Source organism: Engystomops pustulosus, chromosome 3, assembly GCF_040894005.1.
Source record: "Engystomops pustulosus chromosome 3, aEngPut4.maternal, whole genome shotgun sequence".
NCBI lineage: Eukaryota > Metazoa > Chordata > Amphibia > Anura > Leptodactylidae > Engystomops > Engystomops pustulosus.
Window position 1 is genome coordinate 154,380,382 of NC_092413.1, and position 12,555 is coordinate 154,392,936.

At 39.4% G+C, this 12,555-nt stretch overlaps 1 protein-coding gene across 2 annotated transcripts in view; it reads right to left on the reverse strand.

Annotated features, from left to right (window-relative positions):
• Positions 1-5,470: 5,470 nt before the first annotated feature.
• ATP13A3 (ATPase 13A3) overlaps positions 5,471-12,555 on the reverse strand; it is a 72,744-nt gene continuing 65,659 nt past the window's right edge. Inside the window, exons 32-33 of one of the 2 annotated variants that reach the window (XM_072142639.1) lie at positions 12,328-12,414; positions 5,471-11,899 (exon numbers count right to left, since the gene is read on the reverse strand). In XM_072142639.1, coding sequence (XP_071998740.1) covers positions 11,702-11,899; positions 12,328-12,414 — 285 coding nt within the window. In that variant the 3' untranslated portion in view covers positions 5,471-11,701. The remainder of the gene's footprint in view (positions 11,900-12,327; positions 12,415-12,555) is intronic. The other variant, XM_072142640.1, reaches the window with a different exon arrangement.

Sequence of the window (12,555 nt, forward strand, 5' to 3'; positions counted from 1 at the left end):
TGGGCAGTGAGATAGGTCTTCCTACTCCCCCCCATAGTAGCCTCTTTCCCTCTATCTATAGCAGGTAAGTGGGAAGAAGAACATATTCACTCCATACTAATAATCCTTTAGTATACTAAAAATAGACAAACTGGCCTTTTCTAGGAATCTTATGTCTCTTTAAATAATCATAAGTTGAATAAAGGAGACTAATTGTACTATTTGTAAGTAAAATAGATTATGTCAGAATATTAGTATAAACAAGCAGGAATTGATACACTCATCATTATGTTACCATCCACACTAAAGTATTAGTGGTTTGGTATTGGCTAATCAAGCTGTCAATCAAAAATTGTTAAATAAAAAGCGCCCGGGACCGGACGTCTTTGCTGTTAGAAGAAGCCGGGGATACCCGGCGAAACACGCGTTGGGACACTTTCAGTTTATCCTCAGTCACAGTTCAGGGATAGATTTACTTCGGGACAGCTATGATAAATACTTACCTAGATAGAATTTAGTCATCAGTGCATGATCTAACTGAAGGCAAAATAGCTGACAGTCTTAGCAGCGTGGACGCACGTCAGCAGAGACGAGCGTACTCGTGCTGCGGCAGAGAAGGGAAACGCGGCTTATGCTCCATGGAGCCGCGATCCCCTCACCAAGTGAATAGCTGGTGCGACACTGTGTGCCAAAAGAGGGGATGCGGTATATCTTACTGCTCATCGCAATCGCTCCCCAGACAGTGGCAGCAGGCATGAGCACAGTACAGTGCTGTACCGCATAGTAACTTTGTGCAATCGGACTATTCAATCTTAAATCGCTGTCCCTAATCCCCACAGCAGAGTAGCGTGGGAAAATTACAGAACTCGGGAGGGCAACAATAAATTGTAAGGGCCCCCCTACCCGAGCCAAAATCCCAGGGTGTCATTATATAACCCACGTGACAAGGATAAAGTACAGCAGCCAAAATCATTTTTATCATTACACTCATCTTTTTTTCCTAATCCCTCCTTCTTTTCCCATGTCCCCCTCTTTTTTTGGTTTGCTATAATCTGTCCTAAGAATATGTCATACCTTTGTTTCATGCCACAATCCCATTAAGAATTCTTCTTGTCAGTGATCTATTCCTTAACAGGCGCCATTTTGGACCAAGCGGACGCCATTTTAGTCTTAGCTGAGGGTCATGCTGACCACTGCACAGCTGTCACGATTCAAACTTCATTTTGTGTGAACAGTTGTGACTTATACAAAGCTAACACAACTATAAAATTAGTATAAACATTCTGTTTATATGAGAACAAGGCCTCTGGAAGAAACGGTACATAGTTCATCTACATTTTGGAAGAATGTCTTAGAGGGGATGTTCTGGTCTATTCAATATGGCCAATAGCAGTATTTTATCACCTTTTCACGCCCTTATGCAGATGATCTTCTGTGTTTTATATTTGTGGCTGCGTGTTAGTAAAGCGACTGGTGTGTCTTGGTTCCTGCACTCATTCCGGTACAAGTCTAAAAGTGTTAATTCGAAAGTCATCTTACATCTGATAAGGACTGTTTTGAGTCCTAGATAAGGATCTTTTACATTCTCAATCTATTATATACAGCTGAGTGTATGTATGCATGTATGTTCGTATGTCTGCTAACGGAATCCGCCCCCTTCTACCTACAATCACCCAATTTTGCACAGCCGCTCTCTGCGACTCAAAGAACGTCAGTCTTTTGATAGTCTTTGCATCACAATTTTCACCATGCGCTTTCCAAAATACACATATTGACCACCATCTTCTGAAGACCCGAGGCTATTTCGTTTTAACCCCTTCATTACAATGTGCTGACAGCACATTGTAATGAATGAGGAGGAAAATCCCCATATACTGCCATACTGTAGTATGGCAGTATGTAATAGGATCGATCAGACAACCTAGGGTTAAAGCACTCTAGGGAGTCTGAAAAATAGTAAAAATAAAAAGAAGAGATATATATAAAAATAAAAAACCTAAAAATTCTAATCACCCCCCTTTCCCTATAACTGACATAAATATAAACAAACAGTAAAAATCATAAACACATTAGGTATCGACGAGTCCGGAAATGCCCGATCTATCAAAATATATTAACGTTTTTTCAATGCGTTTAACCCTGTAACAGAAAATAGCGCCCAAAGTCGAAAATGGCACTTTTTTGCCATTTTGAAAAATATTTTAAAAAAATCTATAAAAAGTCAAAAGGTCATACAGTCCTAAAAATTATATCATTGAAAATATTATCAAATGTTGCAAAAAAATTACACCACCCACAGCTTCGTACAACAAAGTATAAAAAAGTTATTAGCGCCAGATGACAAAATGGAAATGAAAAAACAGGAAAGGGCCCGGTCCTTAAATGGTTAAAGAGAGAAAGACAGACAGATATAGCGATAGATGGATATTAAGATAGATAGAATGGGTTAACAAACAATATTTATATCCATCTATATCTATTTTGTTATCGCTCAGGCTACATTCACATGATGTATGCCCACCATATATCGGCCCTGGGGATAGGAGGAGGGGCTGAGCGCTGTTCACCCCTGCCCCTCTCCATAGTAGTATATGGAGCACGGCGGTGTATTCCAGGGTATATTCTCCCGGCTGTGGAACTGTACGGTGCTGCACATGTGCAGCACCGTTCCACTCCCGTATGATACCGTGCGCCCATTGCTGTGTATGGAGGACATATATATACCTTATATACACTCACCGGCCACTTTATTAGGTACACCTGTCCAACTGCTCGTTAACATTTAATTTCTAATCAGCCAATCACATGGTGGCAACTCAGTGCATTTAGGCATGTAGACATGGTCAAGACAATCTCCTGCAGTTCAAACCGAGCATCAGTATGGGGAAGAAAGGTGATTTGAGTGCCTTTGAACGTGGCATGGTTGTTGGTGCCAGAAGGGCTGGTCTGAGTATTTCAGAAACTGCTGATCTACTGGGATTTTCACGCACAACCATCTCTAGGGTTTACAGAGAATGGTCCGAAAAAGAAAAAACATCCAGTGAGCGGCAGTTCTGTGGGCGGAAATGCCTTGTTGATGCCAGAGGTCAGAGGAGAATGTGCAGACTGGTTCGAGCTGATAGAAAGGCAACAGTGACTCAAATCGCCACCCGTTACAACCAAGGTAGGCAGAAGAGCATCTCTGAACGCACAGTACGTCGAACTTTGAGGCAGATGGGCTACAGCAGCAGAAAACCACACCGGGTGCCACTCCTTTCAGCTAAGAACAGGAAACTGAGGCTACAATTTGCACAAGCTCATCGAAATTGGACAGTAGAAGATTGGAAAAACATTGCCTGGTCTGATGAGTCTTCATTTCTGCTGCGACTTTCAGATGGTAGGGTCAGAATTTGCCGTCAACAACTCGAAAGCATGGATCCATCCTGCCTTGTATCAATGGTTCAGGCTGGTGGTGGTGGTGTCATGGTGTGGGGAATATTTTCTTGGCACTCTTTGGGCCCCTTGGTACCAATTGAGCATCGTTGCAACGCCACAGCCTACCTGAGTATTGTTGCTGACCATGTCCATCCCTTTATGACCACAATGTACCCAACATCTGATGGCTACTTTCAGCAGGATAATGTGCCATGTCATAAAGCTGGAATGATCTCAGACTGGTTTCTTGAACATGACAATGAGTTCACTGTACTCAAATGGCCTCCACAGTCACCAGATCTCAATCCAATAGAGCATCTTTGGGATGTGGTGGAATGGGAGATTAGCATCATGGATGTGCAGCCGACAAATCTGCGGCAACTGTGTGATGCCATCATGTCAATATGGACCAAAATCTCTGAGGAATGCTTCCAGCACCTTGTTGAATCTATGCCACAAAGAATTGAGGCAGTTCTGAAGGCAAAAGGGGGTCCAACCCGTTACTAGCATGGTGTACCTAATAAAGTGGCCGGTGAGTGTACGTCCCCCATACGTTCGTGTGAATGTAGCCTAAGAGCAGTTATTTACTATCCCAGGCAATGCCAAAAGCTACAGCTAGTAAGAAAGAGAAAACTGTACTATGACACTGAAACGGCAACAACACATTGAATCCATCTTGGATTCAATCACCACTTCCTGGGGTGGTGATTGGTTGCTGTAAGGAAAGAAAACAGATGCTCCCTGGTCTGCCTGGTTAGGATCACTAGTGTAATGGGGAACCCGCAAAACATGCAATCATCTGCAATACAGAATGCATCCCAGAGGGGGTGCTGAACACTGCAATATTTTCTGTACATAAATAAATGATGGGCATTATACGTAAAAAGATTGTGGTATCTTTAGGAGTGCAGTGAACATATGTGCTGCACAGAGCGGAAGAGAGCAAATTCTTCAGCAATAAATCATGGCCAGGAGAAGGCGTTCTAGACCTGAGGGAGAAGAATTGTCACATGTGAAGAATCCACCAGTATGAGGTCCAGGAAGCCCAAACTAGAGATAAGAGGCAGCAGCTGTGCAGGATTCTACTGAAAGATGAAGTCTTAGCACCACACAATATATAAAAACAAAAGAAAAACAAACAACCTTCCGATTTTAAAGAATTTCTGCAGGCCTGGCTGTAATGGAGTCCCCCAGACGCTCAGGAGTAGGACCGTGGTATTATTCACATGTTTTTTTTCTCCCTGAGGTAGAGTTTGCCGTTCTTTTTTTGAGCGGTGGCTTTTCTGCCTGGGAACAACATCTGATTGGCCAGTAGTTGCATCTCCAGGTTAAAACATTAATTTCTACCAGGAGACAGCCGTTTGGGGATCACAAGGATGTTGGATCCTTTCTATTCATTAAAAGCAATCAAAAATATAATACAGTACATGTTTTGGGCTCTAGGCAACAAGCTCAATATCAGAACCATGGTTTTCTTAAAAGGAAATCTACCATCTAGTTTTTTTAAGCAGTTCCCAACGTTGTTTCCGCCTCAGTGCAGCATCGGCATATCTTTTGTTTTTTATCTAATTCTAGTATGCAGTCATTACTGAAATCATTTTCATAAGGAAAAAATAAAAAAAATTAATTTCAGAGGATACTGGGGGCATGAAGTAGCCTCAGACAGTTGCAGGGGTGAAGGCTACTCCACGCCCCCAGTCGGCCCTTATATCAGGACAACAATGCATCTATCAGTCCCCCCTACCTGTAAACCTGCTCATATGGAGGATCTTAGACACCAACCACTCAGCACCGGTAACAGTGCTCAACCCTGCTGGAAAATGACTTCACAACTGTTAGAAGTCAACTAAAAATGTGTTCTCCAAATCAGCCCCTGCCTTTATCTCTCTATTCCTTCCTCCATAGGTAGAAGAGGACTGCTATGAAAGATTTTTCCTCATGAAAACATTACAAAATATTTACGACATGAATTAATGTGCATATAAAAGTTGAGTGAAATAGAAATGTATTACATAAACAAGAATTCACAATTGTTTGCTGGGGAAAGGAATCAGTGGAGCAATAAAAAAACTGATGCTTTTGAATTTTATGTATTTATTTAAAAGGGCTTTAATCACAAAATTATTTTTACATGGCTATATACATGATATTTACATTTCTGAAGGTATGCTTTATTTATACAGTAGGGTACCATAAAGAGCAGCACTTTGTTCATTTTGATATGCAGCGTCCTTTTCTATTCTTACTCATGGGCAAAAGCCATAAATGAACTACAAGTCGTTGAGATGCACGGCACATTGTGATATTGGAAAAAATAAAAGCAAATGTACATTTTAGTGGAACAACTGGAATGTTCCTGAAGTCTACATTTTACCGCTTCTTACTAAAATCACACGAATATTCATATTAATGTGAAATGACAAATGGTTTGTTTAACAACCATTTCACCTCCAAATGCCATATAATGGATGTATTAACTAACATACCTAAAGGAGCCCTAAACTTGTACATCAAAAGACTTTAACTTTGTAAACAACAAGCCAACATAGGCAGGTCATCAAAGTAGGTGAATTGTATAGGTTTTGCTTAGGAAAGGAAATAGGTTTCCCACAGCAAAATTAATGTTAATCCTTAATATTATGATAATGTCAATAGAGAGGGTTTTCTTAGAGTGGACAGTAATAAAATGAGGAAACCAAGAGCCAAATACAAAGATTACCAGGGGCTAATGACCATCCAGCTAAGACCACATCAATATGATATGATCTACATGACCATTAGGATTACACTCTACACATACAGATAGTGAGAGCCTTCAGCACATGGATGATACCATCATCTGATTACATTATGGCTGCGGATGATACAATGCGCCTTAGGTTTTCATATACAGATTATGGGATTTGTCATTTCTTCACATAGGGGCTATAAATATAAACTAGTATACAATAAAAAGTTCAGTAAAACCTGTATGTGTCAATCACATTTCAATCTATTTTATTATGTTCAAGAAACCCAGAACACCTTGAAGTCAATCTTGGCGTTTATTCACATATTGTGAACATTAAAAACACTAAACCTGTGTCACCTAAACTGATGCCTGCCCCTCGTGCATTAGGGGTCTCCACTTTGGTCTGTGCTTTCACAAGCCACTGTACACTATGTGCAATGCATCATCAACAAAGCTAAATGGCCTCTGTGCTTACATTTGTCCCCCACAGTGCAACGGATTGTAAAAGATAGGACATAACCCTCTACACGGAAAGGATACTGCATGACTTATCACCAATAAACATATTAGAACACAAACAATTATATAGATTAGCACAGTCTGAAGCACAAATGAGAAAAAACAAATAAATAAAATAAATTATTGAAACAATTATCAAAAACATACATAAGCAAATATAAAATTCAAGCTTAACACCCCCCCCCCCCCCATTCCCCCTTCCCAGGACGGATTGTTAAGCTTCACAAAAATTAAATCTAAGATTGGAATAGCAAAGCAAAAAAAACAAGAAAAAGAAAAATCTCTCTGGTAGTTGACTTGGGTCCTTTATTTCAAGCATTAATTGCAGCATTGGTTTTCTTTAAAAATACATCTGACAATTCGCTAAATCTAAAATAATTTGTATCATTTCTGAATACAAAAATAAGAGCACAGAACAGAATACTTAACAGATATTGCTTAAAAGGTAAGTGACTCTTCATTCTTAGACTGCTATTCCTGGGTTACCAGTACACCAAGCAAAACGTATGTGGTCTTGTGAAAGCTACAAGAAGCAGTGCCAATATAGTCAGGTCAGGTCAATACTGGGCTCACTAGGCTACAATCTTGGGAATAGTCATATAGGTCAGAATTCATTGAATATAGGTCCTTATAGTATTGGTCTATCATGGTTTTCACTCCAATTGTCATGCACCTCATGGTTTTAGGAGTAGCAAACGTACTGGCAATGCACCAGTTGTTAAATAGGATATTTGGCTGCCCTACAAAGAGTAATTTATACTGTATATTTTTTTGCAATTTAGAATATTTTGTAAAGCAAGGTTACTTACAGAGTGGGGAGCAAAAAGCCGTTCAAATGGAGTCCAGTGCCACGATTTTACACACAAACTGTGATGGAGCTGTTTAGGGACACGTACAAGTCCTAAACAAAATCACTTTTATGCCTCAGGCGGCACTATTCATAGATAATAAGCACCCATTACCTGAGCCACTAAGTCATAGGCAGTCTTTTTACTTCTTTACTATTAACTTACTCCACCACTTATAGGATCCAGAACATGTCCTGTATGTGATCTACTTTGTTCCTGAAGACCAGACAGAAATAAGAGAAGGTCTCTAGGACAGGCCCTTACCTTCAGTTCACATAGACTTTTCATGTAGGTCGGCCAAACTGGTCAAATATCGAATGTCTCCCGGGTCTTCCCCAGCAGGAGATATTGAGGGAAAGAGGGGTTGGTTGCTTTTATACCTGAACCTTTGTTCTTGCACAAGAGAATCAAGGCTATAAGTATCAGGCAATGGCTGATTATTAATTATACATTAATAAAAGCACATGCAGCTAATCACGCACATAAATGCTTTACTAGAGTTCACACGCTAGTGTATTTGTTAATCTTTTTGGGGTAAAAGTGGAGGAAAAACCATAGCACTGATGAAAAATGTCCCGTAATGTCCAGTCTGTTTGACTGCCCAGTTTTAGTACCGATCATAGTAGTTTCTACAGAAACTGACTCCTTTACATCATTGAAAATGAGACTCTGTTACAGTAACCTTTAAAAAACTAAAGGGTATAATAACAAAAAGCAGTCTGCATGTGCAAACTCAGAAATCTGCACTTCTGCACTGCACTTAGAGAGTCGATGAACAAAACTTAAATTTAAAAAATGGATATTAAAAAATAAGAACCCTGAGGGATGCCTATATTTAATTCTTAGACAATACAAGAAAAATAATTTCAATATATTATATACAACACATTTTTGTTGCAAATGCTAGATTTCTTATTTTTATACATTTGTGCGCTCTCTTTTTAACCAGCAAAATATACATACTTTGCCAAAATACACAACCTACAAAAGAGGGAACATATGGTTAAGCTGTTAAGATACTGTACTGTTCAACTCGGGGAATACAATGTGCAGAATGACAACAGTTTTATCAGACAGAATCACTAGTCTATGACGTTTTCATGCAGAAACGGTCGCTGTTGGTGAGCCTGCAACAACATGAAATAGTTAAAAGGCCGCTTTTTAAAGCCCTTGTAAAGAATGAGCTGCCTTTTTTGTTTGTTAAATTACCCTATTTTGTGGTGAAGCAGTCCAGAAAAGATTTGGCTATCACAAAGTTAGGATGGAAATCTCCAGGCACATAAAGGGTTAAACATGGAGGACACAAACCAGAACATTATACACATCATGCTTTCTTTATATGATGACTGAACATCTATTTTCACTGAAAAATAAACAAGGTTTTCTGAAAGAGGATGAACGATCAAAACATAGAAATTCATTATTCATTTATTTTATTAGCTTCCAATAAAAATTCAGGTTAAAAAGAAAAAAAAAATAAACTGTACAATTTAATTTCCTGAATACTATAGATATTTCTAGATAGATTTTCTGTACATACCAATATATACATCTTCACAAATCATTATACATTCCCTACGTATGTGTATCTATAAGTGAATAATTGAGATTTCTAGATTTTCTAAGCAAGTTTCACAAGGGAGAATTACTGCCAGAGATTTGCACGCATTATTCAAAGCCAAATACAGGAATGGATCCTTGGATCCCTAGTAGATTTGTACATTTTCTGGGTTTTGGACCAATGTCTAATTTCAGCTTACAGATACCAAAAGCAAAATAACTAGCAAAATTCTGCCATATGAAAAATGGCCTTACTGTAGATTTTAGGCAGGTTACATTATTTCTAGGCCTTTCTCAGACTGTTGCATTTGTCAGGACAGTCACATGATAATTCTTCAGAGGTAAAAAGCAGCTTTCTTCAGGATAGTATTTATTACCTACAGGGTATGCCATAGATACAGGATTTAAAAGGGCCAAAATCATCGGATGGAAACAAGTATGAATCCCAATTCTGGAGAGTGGACCTACAAACTGAGTGGGGATACGGTGACCTCTTTTGGCAGAATACTGCCTGTGGCATTTCCTTCCAGAACATGTGGAAAGGTCTCCAATGACCTTAGAGTAACTTCTAAGCAAGTAGATATGGAGCCTGCAGAATCCACAAGCATATGCATGTCGCTCTAGTCAGAAACTTATATCTTACGCCCTGCGTGACCCGAACATATTGCCGAATTGGCCCACTGCAGCCAATCTGCCAAAGTGACGCCCCAGCTAGCTGGTGAACAGTCAGAAGTACACCCCTGGTCAATAACAGCCTGGCTAGTAGCATCAGTTTGCCTGATTAGCCGCTGGGCAGCCAATCAGGCAATAAGTCCGGGTCGTGCGGGACACACCCCAATCCCACCATGGACAAATAAATATGGGCAACTTTAGAGGAGAACATTTGATTGGGAAAACTAAAAATGTTACTTTTTTCAGATGCAAGTACCAAATACTCATGGAACTACCCATTTACAGATAACAAAATTGCAAAAAGCATATAAATCCTCCATCAACCGAGTAGTCCCTGAGATCAAAAACTATTTTAAACTATATGTAAACCACTGACCTAGGAAGATAATGTACAATATATACAGATTAAGCAGAGCTCAACTTGTTAGTTGGCACATTTTATGATTTCACACAGTGGTTTCACATGGATGTTCGAGTTAAATGGTTTCGCCATTACAAACATATGGACCTTGTTGTGAACTCAAGCCAACGATCTTGCATGTAAGGGCAATCTCAAAGCTTATTCCAGATATAGATGCAGTAAAGTGAGATCTTACATATATCACATGGACATGGGAACATTGTGGCTCACAATGGCCAGACCCCCCCTTGCCTGGTCATCCTATTCAAAATGCTATAAAATAATTGAGGCAAGGGATTCTCTTGAGATTCTGTGATTTAGTCCACAAAGCGTTAATATTAAATCAGTCCTGCTATATCAGTGTATGTAGATCAGTACAAAGGATTATACATGTAGGTTGGATACTATTGTTATCTATCTCACACTGTATAGTTAAATCGCTGCTCTAAGGATATTTTTACCTAAGAGTTGTTAAAATCTTAGACACATCATGTGCAGGTAAATGTGCGCTCCGGTTTACACCAATCTTTAACTCTTTAGTGCCTGGAGAAGGAGCGCAGAGAAACAGATCATTTTTCATGGACAGTATCAGAACTGAACACAGCAAAATTCACAGCTCTAAGGTCTGAAATGCATAGATCTAGCTGAACAAAAATAGAAATTTCCATTTAGTTTTTACAAGTACATTTATAAAAACACTTACTTGCTTTCAAAGAACGTATGCCAAAGAAATCAGAAATGTTTTCTAGTGCAAACACTTGATGGTTACGGGAGCAATAAATACATGAACTATACGAAGCCCGTAATCATTCAGATAATGTATCTGCTGAAAATATATCCAGTATCATTCCAAACATTCTATAACAGAGATCCAATCTATAAAAGGAAGCCGTCAATGAAAAATGAATGGAGAAATAGGTACGAAAAAAAAGATAATAAAAAGAGTCTAAAAAAATGAAAATTAACGCAAAAGTACGAACTAGAGGAAATAATTCTTTGGTACTCAACATGAGCGTTAAATAAAGCAGACACGAAGAAGTGTGGTTTAACTAAAAAGGCACAGATATTTAATTAAATAAAAAAATTGGAAGCTAGCAGCTCAGCAGGACAAAGACTGACCAGAAATACAAAAAAAAAAAATTCTGACTCAATAGATGTGACAACACTTCCAGGGTAACTAGAAGAACCTTAGACTTTTCTGCCCTCTCCACTTTAGGGTTTCAAGTCATTAAAATAACGTTTTTCTTTTTTCAAGCATTATGGGAAAGTAAAGAAAAATATATCTTTTTTATATTAACTTTAGTTAAAAAAAAAAAAAAAATGGTCCCAAATTTCATTCTTGCTCCCTTCCCCATCAATACACTGAGTGCTGCAGTGATACAAAAACGAGTGTCATTTCTGAAGTCTTTGCAAAACGTATCCATTCAGACATCCCGTACAGACTGTGTGAATGGAGGGCATGGTGAAAGTCCTAGTAATGGGCTCTGCAGTGAACTGCTCCACAATGCATTGCAGACAGCCCATGCAGCGCAATAACCATTTGGAAAAACTATAAAAAGAAGCCAAGTAGAGTAACTGCTACGTAATGGTGACAATCTGATAGCTGCCGTTCTCTAGCGTGGTAGGCTTGGCTTCTGTCGTTGTTCTTGGCTTCGGCGGCCAGTCGGGATCGAACAAGAGCTCCTGCGCTAAGTGCATGTATTTGGCTTTAGGGGTCTTCTTTTTGCAGCAACACAAAAAGGACAAGAAACGCGCTGCCCAGAGATCATTTGCCCCCTAGAAAATAGAAAAGGTTTTATCAATAGTCACCATGAAATACTTTACTTCCCAACCTGCAGGAAAGGTCACCAACACAGAAATGACACATGAATAGACCCGATATCACATGAAATCTGTTCAGTGTCTAAACTGAGCAAATACAACCAGGAATAAAAGGTTTTGTTAAAGTGCAATACTGTGAATTTGTTAGTAAACTCCTGAGGAGAGAGTCACATGAAAAGCAATAGCTACCCTTCCACCAATGCAATCCTTTCACAAAGCCACACACCATGCACGGCATTCACATACACACAACACAGATGTAGTGGAGAGATGAAGAGGCACATAGATAACAAGGCACATGACACCGCTTAGCTGTTTACGCAAAAGATAAGGGGACCGCAGAGTTCAAGCTGCCCAATATATATGAACAGTGAAGTTCCAACCTGTGGGGGGTGGCTGACCATGTGGGACTCTCCCTGCTTGTCTCGGTTGAACACAAGTTTCCAGAGTATGATATCAAGGACGACAGTCTGCGAGAAATTGTGGGTGGGTGGGAAGAATTAAAAGCACCAGTTCATTAGACACATGCAAATTATATTAATGTTATAAACAGGTCAATAACTCATTAGGACACATTCACATGCTCAATTACCAGGTACTGGGATATACTG